The sequence below is a fragment of the Vigna umbellata genome, chromosome 3 (assembly GCF_029865625.1).
Source record: "Vigna umbellata cultivar VRB3 chromosome 3, Vumbellata_1.0, whole genome shotgun sequence".
NCBI classification, from domain to species: domain Eukaryota; kingdom Viridiplantae; phylum Streptophyta; class Magnoliopsida; order Fabales; family Fabaceae; genus Vigna; species Vigna umbellata.
This window is the reverse complement of record NC_142167.1, coordinates 28,629,026-28,647,583: the sequence shown is the minus strand read 5'-3', so window position 1 is coordinate 28,647,583 and position 18,558 is coordinate 28,629,026. Positions and strand designations below refer to the sequence as shown.

General features: G+C 31.2%; 2 protein-coding genes across 5 annotated transcripts; one reads left to right on the top strand and one right to left on the bottom strand.

Annotated features, from left to right (window-relative positions):
- Positions 1–400: 400 nt before the first annotated feature.
- On the top strand, positions 401–3,928 carry LOC124834417 (uncharacterized). Its single transcript, XM_047309134.2, has one exon. It carries the CDS (start codon positions 401–403, stop codon positions 3,725–3,727), a length of 3,327 nt encoding a protein of 1,108 aa, XP_047165090.2. The 3' UTR covers positions 3,728–3,928.
- Positions 3,929–11,680: 7,752 nt separating this feature from the next.
- On the bottom strand, positions 11,681–16,212 carry LOC124834673 (kinetochore protein SPC24 homolog). 4 transcript variants are annotated; one of them, XM_088108602.1, is made up of 6 exons: positions 15,901–16,212; positions 15,046–15,250; positions 14,448–14,589; positions 14,262–14,363; positions 12,086–12,159; positions 11,681–11,970 (listed from the first exon to the last, which is right to left on the bottom strand). In XM_088108602.1, exons 2-6 carry the CDS (start codon positions 15,221–15,223, stop codon positions 11,864–11,866), a joined length of 603 nt encoding a protein of 200 aa, XP_087964728.1. In that variant the 5' UTR covers positions 15,224–15,250; positions 15,901–16,212; the 3' UTR covers positions 11,681–11,863. The 4 variants fall into 4 exon arrangements, with proteins under 4 accessions (XP_087964728.1, XP_087964729.1, XP_087964726.1 ...); XM_088108603.1 differs by having other exon boundaries at positions 15,046–15,227; positions 15,901–16,211; XM_088108600.1 differs by having other exon boundaries at positions 15,046–15,237; positions 15,901–16,210.
- Positions 16,213–18,558: the final 2,346 nt, after the last annotated feature.

Here is an 18,558-nt window from a genome sequence, read left to right as displayed (position 1 = left end):
AATGTTTGGAGAAATACTATTTCCGTTTTTCGATTTTATATTACATGCTTGTTAACTTGTATCACCCGCCAATAATAGCCAAAGCCACGCATTATTCTGTCCTTGTTTAAAACTTATTGAAATTCATTCATAATTGATACATCCTGTTAATAATCCTTATAATATACTTTTTCTTTGGACAAAAAATAGTCATTCTTTAATTTTATGAGTGTATCAATCACGTAAATCATAGAAATTAAAAGAATAATAATGGTAAGTTAAGAACTTTCACTCTGGTGCAATGCTTATGTAATACATAATATAGTCAACAATGAGTGAGTTTCAGTGTCTATAAATGGAGTATGTGTTTTCAAACTTCAAACACCAAATCTATACCATCTGGTTCTAATACTCATCTTCAATGAGAATCCATCAAATCTTCTTCAATATCTTCATACCCTTTTGCCTGATATGCTTGAATTTCAACACCCACATAGTAACATGCCACTGTCTACACCATGACCAATTCTTGTTACTCCAATTAAAGCAAAATCTTGTATTCAACCCAAACACTTCCAACAAATTGGTTCACTGGAACCAAAGTAGTGATTGCTGTCAATGGAATGGAGTAACATGCAGCATGGGCCATGTAACTGGTCTTGACTTGAGTGGGGAGTCTATTTCTGGAAAACTACATAATTCCACTCTATTTCACTTGCAATATTTGCTGCAATTGAATCTAGCTTACAATGATTTCAACTCTTCTATTCCTTTCAAGTTTGACAAGCTCAAGAATTTGAGGTCTTTGAATTTGTCAAATGCTGGATTTCATGGACAGATTCCTTCCCAGATTTCTCAACTGACAAATTTGACGACACTTGACTTGTCTACATCACTTGTCTCGCAACGTTTTTTCAAACTGCAGAAGCCAAATATCAGCATGTTCTTGCAGAATCTTACCAAACTCTCAGAACTATATCTTGATGGTGTAAGGGTATCTGCTGTGGGAAAGGAGTGGTGTCATGCTTTGTCTTCTCTTCAAATGCTTAAAGTGTTGAGCATGTCATCATGTGGTATCACAGGGCCAATTGATTCTTCATTGGCAACTCTTAAGGGACTCACTGTCATTAGACTGAATCAAAACAGTGTCTCAAGCTCTGTGCCAGAATTTTTTGCAAATTTCTCCAATTTGAATGTTTTGGAGCTTAGCAGTTGCAGGTTGAGTGGCCATTTTCCAAAGGGTATCTTACAAATACAAACTCTTAATGTTCTTGATATATCAAATAACAAGGATCTTCATGGAGCTTTGCCAAACTTCCAAGAAGATGCAGTTCTTCTTCACACCATGAATCTCAGTAATACAAATTTCTCAGGGAAATTACCAAGTTCTATTTCCAATCTAAAGCAGCTGTCTGTGTTAGATCTATCTAACTGCCAATTCATTGAAACACTGCCAATTTCAATGTCAGAACTCACTCAACTTGTTTACTTGGACTTGTCTTTTAACAAGTTTACCGGTTCACTCCCCTCTTTCACGATGGTGAAGAATCTCAGATATTTATCTCTCTCTCACAATAGATTGAATGGAACCATTTCAACTCATTTTGAGGGACTTGAAAATCTCCTCGTCATCAATTTAGGAGATAATTCTCTCAAGGGAAAAATTCCTGTGTCACTTTTTACACTTCCATCTTTACAAGAACTCACCCTTTCTCATAATGGATTTAACGGTCCATTGGATGAATTCTCAAATGTTTCTTCCTCTAAATTACAGTTGATTGACTTGAGCAGCAACAGCTTGCAGGGCCCTTTTCCTGTATCTCTGTTTCATCTTGAAGGACTTCGTTTCCTACAACTTTCTGCAAATGAATTCAGTGGCACCATAGCACTTGATAGGATCCAGAGACTACAAACTTTACATACTTTAGGTCTTTCACACAACAACTTGTCAGTTGATATAACTTTAATTGATGAACATGACATTTCATCCTTTCCTAACATGAAATATTTATTGTTGGGATCTTGCAATCTGAGAAAAATTCCAGGATTCTTGAGAAATCACCCTCAATTGCATGCTTTAGACCTATCCAACAACCAGATTCATGGAATAATACCTAACTGGATTTGGAGATTTGACTCTCTGGTTTATCTAAATCTTTCCAACAATTTTCTCACAACTATGGAAGGACCCTTCGATGATCTGCATTCCAAGCTATACATTCTTGATCTTCATTCCAATCAACTTCTTGGATCAATTCCTACTTTCACAGAATATGCTGTCCATTTGGACTACTCAAGCAATAATTTCAGCACTTCCCCACTTGACTTGGAAAACTACATCCCTTTTGTTCACTTTCTCTCCCTTTCAAACAACAACTTTCAAGGTAAAATCCATGAAGCCTTTTGTAATTTTTCATATCTCCGCTTGCTTGATCTTTCCTACAACAGCTTCAACGGCTTCATTCCCAAGTGTTTGATGACAAGGAACAGTACCCTCAGAGTACTAAATCTTGCACGAAACAAACTCCAGGGTTTTCTTTCTGATACCATTTCAAGTTCATGTAATCTAAGGTTCCTTAACCTCAATGAAAATCTCTTGGGTGGTGCTATCCCAAATTCTCTAGCCAACTGTCAGAGTTTACAAGTCTTAAATCTTGGAAACAATCTCTTCAGCGACAGATTTCCATGCTTCTTAAGGAACATTTCCACCCTACGAGTGCTAATCTTGAGGTCAAATAAACTCAATGGTTCCATTTCATGCCCACATAGCACTACCAATTGGGAGATGCTTCATATAGTGGATCTATCCTACAATAACTTCACAGGTACACTACCAGGAGCATTATTGAGAAGCTGGACAAAAATGATTGGTAATCAAACAGAATCCCAGGAAGAGCAGGGGACATTATATTTTGACATGTTTGATAATCATGACAACATGCGTTACAATAATTTGTTCTCTGTTATCAGCCAGTTTCTGGTAATAAAATTATACAAACTGTTGTCAACTGAACCTTACACTGTGGCTGACCACATATTTGCTTACTATGTTACTTCTAACCAATTTGGTGGTCGCTATTTGGATTCAGTTACAATTGTGTCAAGAGCACAACAAATGCAGTGGACCAAAATTCCTTCAGCCTTGACTTCCTTGGATCTCTCATGGAACCATTTTCAAGGTCCAATACCTCAAGAACTTTCTTGTTTGACAGCACTGTATGCTCTTAACTTGTCCCATAATGGTTTCTCAAGCAATATTCCCTCATCAATTGGAAATTTGAGGAATCTTGAATCCATGGACTTGTCAAATAACAGACTGGGTGGAGAAATCCCAGTTGAGCTTCTGAACTTGAATTTTCTAGCATGCTTGAATCTCTCGTTTAATCATTTGAGGGGTAGAATCCCAAGTGGTGGTCAAATGTACACATTTGAAGCGAGTTCTTTTAAGGGCAATGAAGGATTATGTGGGCCACCCCTGAAAGATTGCAGCAATGGTAGAGTGGGAGATCCACTTCCAACACCAGTATATGAAATGCATGGATCAATTGAGATAAATTTCTTGAGTGTGGAGTTGGGATTCATTTTTGGCTTTGGAATCTTCATCCTTCCCCTTATGTTGTTGAAGAGTTGGAGGCTTTTGTATTGGCAAACAGTGGATAATTTCCTTCAAAGGGTTGTGCCTCAACTTGATTTTGTCTATGATCACTACGAAGGAAAAAGGTACAAGTCTCTAAGATGGATGGGGTAGCTGGTCTCATGATGCTGAATCAAACATATGCTGCATTTTCTTTCTCGTTTGTGTTTTCATGTTTTCTGCTTGTTTTAGTCTGTGCAATGATGTTTTATTAAGACCATGTTTGAAAGAGTTTTTGTTTTCCTTAAATTTAGCTACTTTGGAAAACTAATGTTTTTAAAATAAATACGATTGTTTAACCTTCCATAAATCTTCTGTTAGGATTAGCCTTAATATATGATTCTAATAATCATTATTCTAATAAAAAGTAGATTTTAAATTTAATTTATCATTACAATAAGATTATAAAATAAGATTTAAATTCACTTATGCATAATGAAATCGTCTTATTTTAGTATATAATATATATAAAACTTTGACAACATTAATTAACTTTTTTAATTTTCTTTTGAGCTTTATACTTCTTATGTAAAAGCTTGTTCCCAATTATTAAATATCTCATGTCCAAAATTAATGAATGAAAATGTGTAAGTAGTTTACTATTCTAAGCGTAACAAGAGATTCCAAAAGGAGTGTTATGTTGTGGAGAAAAAACTCATTCTTATGCTTTGAATGGACAAAAATTGCTTCAGCCATATATTGTATAACATATCACCACTAAAAATACCTTTTCACATCAAGATTTTAAATCGGTTATATAATAATAAAATCGGTGACACTTTTTGCAAGTTACGAAACTTATAAATCGGTTGTTAATAATCTATTTAATATAAATACTAAATTGAAAAAAGTCAATGTAAATTAAATATTTTTAGATATCGTTATACTGAAAACCGCGTGATTAAAATTGTGTATACATTTGGGTAGGGTTCCCATCCCAACTTTTAAAATTTTTTATACATTAGGAATTAAACTAGAAGAGTTTTTATATTTCGTTATATCATTTTAATTTTAATAAATAATAAAATAAAATTAAATGTAATTGAGACTTTTGTCTTATTTTCTATTCTTTCGTTAGAGATGTCAAAACGGGTAACTACGCTCAACTCGGCCTAACTCACTACGGGCTGGTTATTTTGTGAGTCAATTCAACCCAACTTACTTATTAACAAACTGAACAAGTTTGAACTCAGCCTGACCAACCACAGGTTGGTAGGTTAAACAAGTTGGCTCAGTAGCTCATTTAATTAATATAATTTTTTTAATTCAAATCTAAATAAATTTCACTTTAAAATGATGTTAAACTCCAATTCAAAATAAAAAAAGATCTTATGAGAATATTTTTAAGATTTAAAGAATTAATGTTATAAATTGAATATTAATTTTTTGGAACATGATTCAATAAAAGATCTTCAATGAGAATATTTAATAAGTCAAAGAGATGAAATTAGAGTTTATTTAAAGTAGGATTCAAATTAAATACAACTTCAAAATTATCATTTTCAAAAGAGAAACATAAAATGAGATTTCAATCTACTTGGTTTAATATGTTTTCCTTTTTTACTAAAGTATTTCCTAACTAGTGATGAAGCTGATTATTTGTAGTGCTATGAATTTAATTCAAAATCAGTTGGTTGTCATGGATTATATGTGTTTACTAGACAAAGATTTAGATCATGGAAATGCAAGAAAGAATTGTCCATATATCAATCACATTGGAGATAGTCCTTCCTCACTCATAACACTGCAATGAAAGAGTGTAAAGACTAGTTGAATTAATTTATGCACATCAATAACATTATAAATATTCAAATTTGAGAGCAAGTTTGCAAGAATCGTTTATGGCTCAAAACCTCTGTTGGAAAAATTGTTAGCTGGCATTTCTAGCCTGTGCATATAAAGACCACGAGGAAACACCAAAGTCAAGTAATAGAGGTAACTTTCTTGAGATGATTCTAGCATCATATGTGACAAAGTTGTGTTAGAAAATGTTCCATTTAAGGAAAAATAAACTTTTCACATTAAAAAAGAAATCTTACATTTTTTTTTCTAGAAAAGTTAGAAGTCATATTTGGTAACAAATTGAAGATTCTACATTCCGCAAAATTGTTAAGCACATGATACATCTAGAAAAGAACAAATGGTTAATTTTTTTATATTTTTAGATAATATATGGTGTTAGTAATACAAAGAGAGAATGGAAGCATTGCATGTATTATTCCTTATGATAATTTAAATGATGTTCTACATTGATATAATTTTTATGTCCGTAAAAAATATGACGTACAACATAAATATATTTAAAATCGAAATATCAATGTAATAGTGTTCACAAAAGAATATCACATCTTTCAAAAAAAATTGTCCATCATCATCTCTTATTAAAAGCACCATAAGCATCACCCTATTGAGAAAAAGTTAATTCATCAACAATAAGTTTTTGGAGAAGCAAATAAGATGAATTATATACCTTCATCACACTACAAATTAAATGAAAGTGTGAGATCCAATGAATATAACCAAGTCATTACAAAGTGCATGTTTGGTCTTTACCAATTTCAAGTTTACATATTTTTAACAATTGAGTTACTTAACTATGTGTAACTCATCATAATGTTTACTAAAGGAAAACACAATATTTACAATAAAAATAAACTAGAATAATTTCTTTTAAAGAAACAAACAAAAAAATGGTCATTCTCGACATAAAAAGATTATGTAATTGTAAAACATCATTTCAAAGTTGTTTCAATAATTGAATAATTGATATACATATAGTCATTCTCAACGTACAATGATATAAAACAATACACAAGATCAACATAAAGATTATCATTAAGAAATAAGACATACAATCCATTTCATTCTCCTTCATATTACCACCATTACAGAAGATGTGGTAATTGTCATATTCTTAATATGCACAATATCCAAAAATCATTCTTTTATAATTTTGACATTATTTACAAATTTACAAATCTCAAAACAATAGTCATTTATTCTTTTCTAGATCTATTATGTGCTTCACCAACAATTATGCAAAATTTAGAATCTCTAATTTTATGTCGAATATGACTACTACTTACTTTTCTAGAAATATATAAGACTTCTTTTTTAATGTGATGAGAAGTATATTTTGCATTATATGAAAAATTTTCTAATACAACTCGTGTCACTTTTATTAGAATCGCACAACATAGTAATCGCATTTGGAGAATATCAAAAGGGAGTGAATTGATTTCTTTAATAAAGAGTATATGCAAAGAAAGATTTGCACAAGTAATTTTATATTGATTATGACCAAAAGACCATATATTTCGTTGTTAATCTTTCTAAAGAGAAATTAATCAATCACTAAAATAACTACAACTTACAATCACAAATATTAAAGTTTAGGTTTAGAAAACACCTCTCTTGAATACACAAGAGATGAAAGACACCTCCCTTGAAATCCACAAGGAATGAACATGTCATTTGAATTACACAAAGGAAAAACAAGTTTTTCTAGCAATAGCAGCAACACTTAATCACCCAAGAACCCACTTGGTGAAAGTTATCACTCTACCCACACTAGGTTTTTCAAAGCCTTTTTCACAAACACACAGAGTTTCTCTAGCAGTCACAACTCCAAACCTCTGAGTAAAAATTTGTTTTAAAAACTATGTTTAGCCAAAATATAAAAACTCTTACTTTTAAAAATTAGGTCAAAAAACTAAAGAATTTGGTCGTAACTATCGTTGATAATCAATTATCACTCAATTATCTAAAGTGATAATTGATTATCGCAGAAACTTTTCAATCAATGTAATAGTCGATTACCAGAAGGTAATAATCAATTATCACTAAAACTTTTCTAAAAATTGTTTTCTCTATGTGATAATCAATTTCTAGAAGTGATAATCAATTATCATAGAAACTTTTCCAAAACATCTTAATTAATTTGAGTAATTAATTATCACTATAGTTAATCGATTATCATAGAGGATTTTTGAAACATTTAAAACTTTTTTGAGTGATTTTGTGCATGCTGGTTTGTAACTCTCTAAACTAAGTCCTTCAAACATTTTGTTCATAATAAGACTTATTACAAAAGGTCTAATTTTCAAACATTCTAAACTACAAGTCTACTAATATATTTTGCATGTTTGAGTTCTTGGACATGCTTTTTCATCATCAAAATATTTTGATTTTCATCATCTTCTCTTTTGCCAACAACTTTATCATTATATGATAATAGAAGTTTAATAATCTCAAGAAAGTTACTTCCATTATTTGACTTTAGTATTTTCTCATGGCCTCTAAATGCACTTTGAAATGTTAACCAATGAATTATATCAATAAAGGTTTTTAACCGTAAATGATTCTTGTAAACTTTTTATAAACTTTGAATATCTATAATGTTATTGATGTGCATAGATTGTTTCAACTAGTCTTTGCAACCTTTCATTGCATAGTTATGTTATGAGTAAAGACTATCTCTTATGTGACTAAGAAATGAACAATTATTTATTGCATTAACCTTTTTTTATAATTTAAATCCTTGTCTAGTAAACATGTAGATAAGATGACCAACTAGTTTTTAAGTAAATAGATAACATGACAAACAATAAGCTTCATCACTAGTTGGATGTTTCTCCTTAGAAGATAAACAATTTAAACCAAGTACATTGATATCTTCTTAGATGTTTCTCCTTAGAAGATAGTTTTGAAGTTGTATTTGTTATGGACCAATTTTAAACAACCTTTTCCAACTTTATCTCTTTGACTCATTAAATATTCTAATATTTGAGGATGTTTTTTCAGAAAAATTAAATAAAATTCATCGTTAGTAATTATTTGAATCATTAAAATGGGTTCTTCTAACTTTGTAATTGGATCACTAGTATCATGTTTTATAATATTGGACAAGATATTGAATTGTGTTGTTTTCATTTTCACAATTCACCTTCCTTTTATCCCTTAAAAAAGAATTTATTTTTACCGAAAAATATAGTGGGTCCTTCGAGGTGACATAGAGAGATTGGATCGTTGATATGTGAATGAAACCATAGGAAGATCCACCTACAGAAGAATATCCAATGCTATATTCAGTAAAAGTATAAGAAAATATGGATATAGAAGAATATATGAGGCTGAGAGTGAGTACTCGAGAATGTGTCGTATTTACATACATATGTAAATCATTACGGTAATTAATTGTTAATATCATTGGTTAGCATATTATACTCTAATTAATGTATTACTTCTATATATGTATTGGGCACCAAATATTCTTACTGGGAAGAGAGTGTAAGTCCCTTGAAGTGATGTGGAGAGATTTGATTGTTGATATGTGAATAAAACCAAAGAAACTGCAAAAGATTCATAAACGCTTAAGTCGAGCATAAGAAAATAAATGAGTATAAAACATATATGAGATTGAGAGTGAGTACTTATTGGAAGAATGATTTGTATTTACATGTGAATGGTTAATATACTTAATTGGTAATATCATTTATTAACACCATTTAACTTAAAATTTCTATATATCTATATCAATTATAAGATTTAATGAAATTTGTGACGTGCTTATAATTGTATTTACTAATGTAATATTTTGTGACACACTATAATTGTATTTATTAGAAAAAAAATTACATATTGCAAGATATTATGAAAATAATTATATTAATTTAATATAATTTTCTAGCTTGGATGAAAGTACTATTTCCCATCTTATAACAATAAATACTTATGCATGTAATTAATTGCTAAAATGATATAATTTCATCTATACGAATTATAGATTATTGGCTTAATTTCACCCCAATGTCCATCTTTTCTTAAAAAAGAAAAAAAAAACTTCAGTGATGGAAGGCTAAATAGTGTTTTGTTAGTATAAAACAGGAATCTAGTTGTAATATTTGACACTGTGAATTGTGATATATATATATATATATATATATATATATATATATATATATATATATTAAAATATATATATATATTTTTTAATATTAAAATTATATTTGAAACTTTCAAAGAGCTGACAATGTAAATTATTTACGTTAGCTAAGCATGCAAATTATTAATTAACCTCGTATAAAATAATAAAAGTTTGTTCTAGACGATACTTATAAATTTTAGGTTTAATCTCACCAAAAATTTCTATTTTCATCTGAAATTTTAAATAAGTTCATTCTATTTTTATCTGAAATCTTAAATAGGTTTATTTTCTTTTTGGTGTATCAATTGGTTCTTATTATTGTAAATTTGAGTCAGTTAAGATATGCTGTCATTGGGAAAAAAATTGGGAAAATCGTGTTCTTTGTTAGACAAAAATTACTCTCAAACAGCTAGGCCTTTCCACGGTCGGGAGAAGACCCCACAAGGTCTCCAATGGTGTCGCCGGCGCCGGTGCCGGGGGATTACGCAGTTTCGTCATTTTCTCCCTCCTCATCTTCCAAGGTTTCCACACAGTTTCCTGCTAGTAAACGTGCACAAAATTTAAATTTAGGTAATGTTTATCACAGTTCACATATGATTGAATTTGAAGACTCTCCACATTCGTGCCACGTTGGTTCTTTTTCCGCTTCTATTTCGCCGAGTAACTGTTCGACGAAATGTCCCAACCATGCACTTCCTCACTACACCGTTACCTTCGCTGCTCTCTCCCCTTTTGACCCCTTCCTTCCCCCACCCTCATTCTACTTCTCCTGGTCGACCGGTTGGGTGCTCCGATTCGCAGTTCTAAAAATGGTGTAAAATGGTTTATCTACAATCTCCATTACTCTATCTCTTTCAATGAAACTTGATTGGACTCGTTGGTTACTTTTAAAAGCTATTTGACTTACAGAAGAACAGATAACCCTTTGAAAGTCTCCAGATTTCGTACCATTTGCTTTTTCTCACTAGAAGCTACATGTTGGCTTGAGATATTATCATTCTGGATCAGAATGGGGTAAAAATCAGAAATTGAATCCAAGCGAAAAGCCAAACAGGGTGGGGCTTTTCTGGGACTTGGACAATAAACCACCCAATGCAATCCAACCTTTTGATGTTGCCAATAAGCTGAGAATAGCTGCATCTTCCATTGGGATTGTTCGTTACATGGTGGCTTATTCAAACAACCCTAATAATAACAACCCTAACAAAGAACGCAATGCCTCCCAAATTTTTTCCCCAATTAAAGGTCTTTAAAATTTTTTTAAAACAAAGCTCAATTTTAATAATTTTAATGCCACGTCATTCAACTGAGCATGTCATTAAACCTAAATTTTAAGGCATCCTTGCAGTTAAAGATAAAATCATTTATGTCGCAAGTTTAGGTCTTCTCTCTCCGGCAATATTTTAGACAATTGGAAGTATAAACATTTAAAATGAAACTTTAGAACATCATATCCATTGCATTTTATTAAAAACCAGAATTTATAAAACCAGAATATGTATATACATACATATACATATCTATATCCATATATCTATCTATAAAAAGTTCAGCAGATAAAAGTAGAAAAATATAGTATCAACTAGGCCACAAAATCTGCTAACTAGAGTGAAAACTGAAGCAGCTGGAAAAAGCAGAGTCTTTTCATACATGCTTCAGTGTACCGCATACTAGTTGATATGCAAGTAGCGAACTACTTAGCATGTGTTAATAAATGCAGGGTCTATTACATATGTGCCGACCCATACACCAAATCATATTAAACCATCTTATCTAAAATGAAACTGATCCATACAGAATAGATCTAATTGGTCAACCGATTAAGCTAAACATATTAGTAATCCAGTTTAACAAAATTAGACTATGATTAAGTCAATCCTAATCAAATATTTATAAAAAACCTATACAAGTCAAAAGTATGGTTATTAAAACTTTTGTGACATATCTTATAGTATTAATTGGTAAATCATTCTGATAACGAATTAATTTAAATATCAAAGTACCTAGCAAGTACACTGAATCAGTTACAGCACACAGGCAACAAGAAAAAAGATTAAAAAGTGAAAGAGATTACTTGAAGTGAACATTTGACCCCATGCACCCAAAACACAGACATGTTTTTGAGACGAAGAACCAACAGATGAAAATGAGTATTACAAGTTATATTACCTTTCTCTGAGTAGTTAATATCAACATGGCAAATTCATAATAAATTAAGACAGAACTCTTACACCAATGAGTGAATTGTAGGACTGCTAAGATTCCACTCAAAATAGAGAAAATAATACATCGTTGCAAGTATCAACCTATGTGGTTGACATGCATCACTCACTAATTATTTTCCAAACACCATTACATATATCAAAAGCAGTCATCTTAGAGGTATCATATTCAAACTTCTCAACTGCGTCTTTATGCTTATCCACAATATCTGCCAATGAGGATTAAGGAGCAACCAATTTTAAGAAAAGAATCAACAGATAATATCAGAATACCAGAAAAAACAGATGAAAGGGCAGAGAATAGTAAATTCCTCAAAAGGATACAGCCTGAGATTTTGGACTGTTCACCCAGGTCAGGCACAATATTTGTCACAGAAGCATACATTGACAGTATCATCCTGAAAATGAAAAGAAGAAATGTTAAGTCCCTAATTTGTCATGTTTTTCATTTTTTGGTTTTAATCCATTTTCAGTTTTCTTATAAAAAATAGAGATTTTAGGAAAATGTTCTAATTTTGTGTTTTTAAGTAGCTTTTCTAGTTTAGTTTTTCATAGTAATTTCCTAAGTAGAATAGTTGAAGTCTCTAGCTTTACTTTTCTGTTTTCATGTGCAGCATAATTTTCCAGGTTAAGTTTTGGTGCTTAAATTGATTTTTACCTTAGTACATTTAACTTGAGAGAACTCCTTGTTTTAGGTGCTGTGAAGGAAAAGGAAGACAAGTAAAGGCAGCCTAGTGACCAGTTGAGGAAATAAATGAGAAGTCAATCAATGAGTGGAAGGCAGAGGCTGGTTGCAAGCTGTGAAAGACAAGCAGTTGCACCTGCTGTGAGAGGTTACTCAAGGTTTTAGAGCTGGAAAAGACAAAGAAACCCACACCTGTCGCTTTGAGATGAAGAGACAGCTGGACAGAGGAGCTGAACCTTGTCCAAGACTGGCTGTGACGTTGAAGCAACCTATGACAGCCAGTTGGAAGTTGACTAGACATTTGCTGCACAACATGTTGACCTGCCTTAGCCAGTCCAATTTAGAAGAAGCTGGAAAAGTTGACCTGCTGTTTAGGTTTCCTAGGACTAGAGTTAGAAACCTGTTTTGTTCATTTGTTTTCCAGTTTTAGCTCTTTGCTTCAGCCTATATAAAGGCTTGACTGGTCATTAGAAACCTGTGTAAATAGTGCTTCCTTAGTAGCGTTGTTGTAGTAGTAGCTTAGGTTAGTTTCTCAAAAACCTTTTTCTCTGGTTCTGTACATTCCAAGTGATATTCTCAAGGGCTGTTTCAGGTTCCACTAATGCAATTCTGTTTTTCGTTTGATTTTACTTTCCTGAGATGCTTTCTATTTCATCTTATGATTCCTGTTCTTCTTTTGCTGCTTCTCTATTGATTCTAGTTTCAAACTCATGCATTACGTTAGTTAATTTATTCCTTCTTTATCAGAAATTCAAGTTCAATTAATGAACACTTGGTTCTCATTCTCGCATTTTATCTAGACTCAATTTTTGGATTAAAGATTGAGTTTTAAGGAGTACAAAGTGAGCACTTACACACAAGAAATCAGAATTGACCCTTGACTAGCAAGAATGAAGCGTAGTAGGCAGTTTTCATTTTTTTGCTTAGTTCTCCTTTGCTGCTTTATACATATATTGCTGCTTTGAACTTCTTTTTGCTGATTTCATCTTTGATTGCTTTGTTTTGAGTCATATTGAGTCATTTGCTGTTTCTAGAGATTAGGAAAGGTGCAGTACTGCCATTTTGAGTTTTATTCTCTTTTTTGAACTTTCTTTGCTGTTTTGAACCAATTCTTTTCTTTTTTTGCTGCTTTTGTAGGTTAACCTATAATGCTTTACTGTTTTGAGATTAGTAGTAGTTGTTTTTATTAGTTTCATTTGTTGTTTTGAGATTTTGTTTACTAACTAGTTTTAACTAAACAAACCTGTTTTTGTTTATCTTTGCTGATTTGAATTCACTAACATGTTTCTTTTCTGTTTTGAGTTTTCCTTTTCTGATTTAGATAGTTCTTTGCTGTTTTGAGTGTGTTGAAGTATCATTTTCAGTTTTCTAAAACTTTTGCTGTTACAGCAGTTTTATATACACTCTGTACACTGTTTTTAGTTTCATGCACCATATCCATCCCATTCTTTAGACTAATAGTTGTTGTATCCATATTGTTTTACAGTTCCATATTGTAAATATCCCCCAATTTTGTGACAATCACCATGGTTAAGGTCTCACAAACTAGCTACTAAAATCAGAGTTCCTAGCATTGACACTCAGGTTTCCTCTGTACTACATTGAAAGGGGAATTTGATTTTTGACTAGAGGTCTATGCGACTATGGGCTCTATCAAGAACACATTTATATTCCCCTTTATGTAGAATATGCTAAAATCAAACACCATCACAAGCAATCGAGAGATTACAACATGAAAGAAAACATGAATAACAAATCAATCATATGTACGAGGCATCTTTACTATCTTCGATTCAAGTTTTGTAATTTACTTACTGTGCCCTTAGCTTAGTCTTCTCAATTTTCTGCAAGGTCTTCTTTTGCTCTTGGACAGAAATCCACTGCTGTTCTAGATCATTAAACTCATCGCCAATGGCTGTGCTGATGAGAAACAGATGGTAAGACACATTATGCTATAAAGCTACGCAATTCTAAAGACAAAAAGCACAATTAGAGACATATCTAAACTCTTCTTTCAACAAACGTTCTTTTTCAAGTTCTTCCTCCAGTTCTCTCTGCAGAAGGTCCAGTTCCGCGTCAGCAACAGTCTCAGATCTAGCTTCCTCTATTTTCTGTTTGCAAGCATCTACTTTTTTCTCACAATCTGATTCATACAAAAACACATTTAAAAGCACAATACAATGAAGAAGATTCACTCGTAGCAGAAAACATTGATAAGAACTACTCCATGTAAGTAATATAATTTCTAGCAAAATTCTAACACCACAATCTCGGCTGCAAAGTTATGGTTTTAACGAGTCAGCGACCACAATTGTGGCTACATTTGTCCACAACTTCTCACAATATCAAGGAATAGAATGAAACCAAACTACAATTTTAAACCCTTTGTAATAGTTAGCAATTAGCATACAAAGAATCCACTTCTACACATATGACCAGAAACTCTATCAAATCCAACAGCTTTTTTGTATGAGAGAGTTTAAAAAAGACTCGTTTGTAATCGGGAATATAGCTAGAAAAAGTTTAACAGTAAATTTGCAACATCTGACATAGAAAGGTAACGACAATTGGTGATGAAAAAAAGGGTATTGGCACAAACCTTGGAGGGAGGAGCGAACGTCTTGGTGGTGGGAATGGGAAGAGGAAGAGAGAGAGAGGTTTTGTTGGTGACAATATGAGAGGTTGTTGAGGTCACGCGGTTCAACCAATACCTTAACGAGATCGTCGGTATAGGAGATCAGCTTCTCCACCTCCATGTTTCTTGAAGGTTCCGCCATCACTCTGCAAAACCCTATCCCCTTTCTCTTCAGAGACAAAATTGAAAATTGAAAATTGGTTGTTTGGGATTAAAACATGAGCACGGTGCACAAAGACATCACTCTGTTGGAATACAAAATTAAGGAAGTCACACGAGAAATTACAGAGTAAGTCAACCTTTGGTGAAGTAAAAAGAGTTGGCAATTACTTACCTGTTAATTTTGTCTCCAGACTTTAAGATACACAGAAAATTGCTACAAGCTTAATTACCTTATTTCTACGTTGCTATTTTATACAACTTTCTTCCATGCATCTATCAAAAGTGCACAACCTATACCATCTACTGATATAACTTCAATGCATATCTGTCACATTAAAACTTATGCCCATGTTTTTTGGTTTTTTTCTCATCTTTGTCAAACTTCTTCTAAGTCTTGCTTGTTATTTTATGTCAATTTCTTCCTAAAACAACACTGAGGGTTGCAAACACCATTATGCTTTTTATATCTATGAAAACTATGTACAGCATAACTACTATCAACTCAATAAAACATATTCGGGTCAAACATAAACCAAACACTTAATTCCAATATTGAACACCCAGACTCAATAAAGCACATTCCGTCCAAACCCAACAGTCAAACTCAATAAGAAATATTACACACAGTCGGGTCACATACAAATGCAGTGCACTTACCCTTCTTCACAGTGCAAGAACAAATTCTCCCCAATTCACGAACCAAATCGAACACATACAGCAGCTGTCTTTCTTCCCAGTGCACCAGCAAAACCCTAATCACTGCACGAGAAAAGTCACAAATGCAGTGCACTTCCTCTTCAAGTACCTCTCTAGAACCTTCAAAATGTAAAGTCAAATGGCAAAAACCCTGAACCCAATTCGATAGAAAAATAGAATTCCCCTTTTCCTAAAAGCCTAAATGGCAAATCAAATCTTCCCGCTCTCTGTTTTTCAGTTCAATCTTCTCTTCCCATATTACCCTTTCAATTTAATTTCCGCCATTACCCTCTAACCTCGCACAGCCTATGGGACCTACAAATGCCAGCTTTGTTATTTGAATGTAAATTGAAAACCCGAGTAAAGTATCATTTCTGAACATTTTATTAGTCATGCTTTCTTTAAACATTTTATTATTATTATTTTAAATAAAAATGAGACCTATAAATTACATCTAAAATTTACATTTTATATTTTCAAATTGATAACTTTTTCTTCTAGCACTTTTTTTAATGGGTAAGTTTATCTCGTTTTTCTAAATAAAAGTTTATATTTTTAATTTAATTCCTCAGATCGAAGTGATGAGCATATAGAATTTGTTTTTATTGTTAAACAAAGGCTTAAATGTTTTCTAAGAGGTGAATTTCTGTTTAGTATCCAGTTTTAGAAATGAAAACATTGAGTGTTATGAAAAATATATGAATAAGATTCACAAAGAAAGAACAAGTTCAACAAATTATTAAAGAAAAAACTTAACAAGAGAGAAAAAAAAAACTGGACTGCAAAAGAGATAAGAGAAAAAGTACGGCTATATGAGCATGGACTTAACGTGTCATTGTTGTGAACCTAATGGACAAGACCTTATTTATACACTATTCATAACATAAGAACTCAATGTCTTCATTTTTAAAACTAGATACTAAACAAAAATTCACCTCTTTTAACATAAGACGAAATAAACATATTTAAGCCTTAAACAAAATATCAAAATATAATCCAGAAGCAAATCCTCTCATCTTGTTAGTGTGTTCATCCCCTCTTTTTAATTAAGGCGAGAGTATATATATATATATATATATATATATATATATATATATATATATATATATATATATATATATATATATATATATATATATATATATATATATATATATATATATTAGAAATACGGCATATAAAAAAAATATGTACGAAAAAATTATAATAGAAAAATATACTTTATTCTACATAAATTTTTTACATATTATTTTTTTATTTTGTACTTTTTAAAAATAATACAAAAATTTACTCATATGAACATTTTACTTTTATAAATATATCATATTACCCTTCCTTCTTATAATAACTACTAAAATCTGATGTCAGTGGATTTAGTTTTTCCAAACTGAAAATCTTAACAGTTGAGTTCCTTTGTACTCTAAAACCGGTTTCTTATAATAACTACTAAAATCATGAGACTTCTCTTTCCTCCCAACACTTTTCTGATTTCCATCAAAATACCTTTTCACATCAAGATTTTAAATCGGTTATTGAAAATTGAGTGTAATAATTAAATCGGTGACACTTTTTGTAAGTTACAAGACACATAAATCAGTTGTTAATAACCTATTTAATATAAATACTAAATTGATTAAACTAAAACTCAATGTAAATTAAATATTTTTAAATATTGTTACAATGAAAACCGTGTGATTAGGGGTAGGGTTCTCATCCCATCTTTTAAAATTATGTATACATTGGGAATTAAACCAGAAGAGTTTTTATTTTTCGTTATCATTATTTAATTTTAATAAATAATAAAAGATAATAGTTTAATAAATGATAAAACACAAAATTAAATGTAATTGAGAGGATTGTCTTATTTTCTATCCTGTCGTCATTTATTGTTTATGTTCATTCTCACTTTCACTTGTATGTTACATTTCTGAAGAAAGTAAACAAACATAAATTCATTTATTTTTCACGTGTTATGTTTTTAAAGGTAACATAATAAAATATTAGTTTCATAGTAGTGAACTATTTCTGATCTCGTAAGCTTTTTAAATGAAAATTCTTTTTTGTAACGTAACATGAAATGTTAATTGATATATGTTTGTTTATAATTGATTTTATCTATCATTTTTTAATTATATTTTAATAGTTTTTTATTTTAATTTTAACCTTATTTCATTTTTTAAAAATATGTTTAAACTTAAAAAAATAATAGATTGCCTTTTCTAAAAGCAATGAACTTGTAACGAAAATAACACAAATTTAACTTCTTCAGATGTAAAATACTAATAATTTCATTATTTCACTAGTAAGCCATTTTCAATATTTAAATAATTATATGTAATGATTTTATATTAATTTTTTAGAACCTGACTCAATAAAACATCTTCAAATATGAAAATATTCAATGAATCAAAGAGATGAAATTAGAATTTATTTAAAATACAATTTCAAAACAATATGTAATGAGATTTCAAAACTATCATTTTTCAAAACTGTCATTTTTCAAAGGAAAAATGTAATGAGATTTGAATCTACTTGATTTAATATGTTTTCCTTTTTGATTAAAATATTTCCAAACTAGTTATGGAGCTTATTGTTTGTAATGCTACCAATTTAATTCAA

Bases quoted from the DNA above. Each gene is read 5' to 3' on its own strand.
- LOC124834673 (XM_088108602.1), bottom strand. From the start codon at position 15,223: ATGGCGGAACCTTCAAGAAACATGGAGGTGGAGAAGCTGATCTCCTAT. The intron at 14,590-15,045 runs GTTTGTGCCAAT...TGTATGAATCAG, and splicing joins CGTTCGCTCCTCCCTCCAAG to ATTGTGAGAAAAAAGTAGAT. The intron at 14,364-14,447 runs ATATGTCTCTAA...TCTCATCAGCAC, and splicing joins TTGTTGAAAGAAGAGTTTAG to AGCCATTGGCGATGAGTTTA.
- LOC124834417 (XM_047309134.2), top strand. From the start codon at position 401: ATGAGAATCCATCAAATCTTCTTCAATATCTTCATACCCTTTTGCCTG.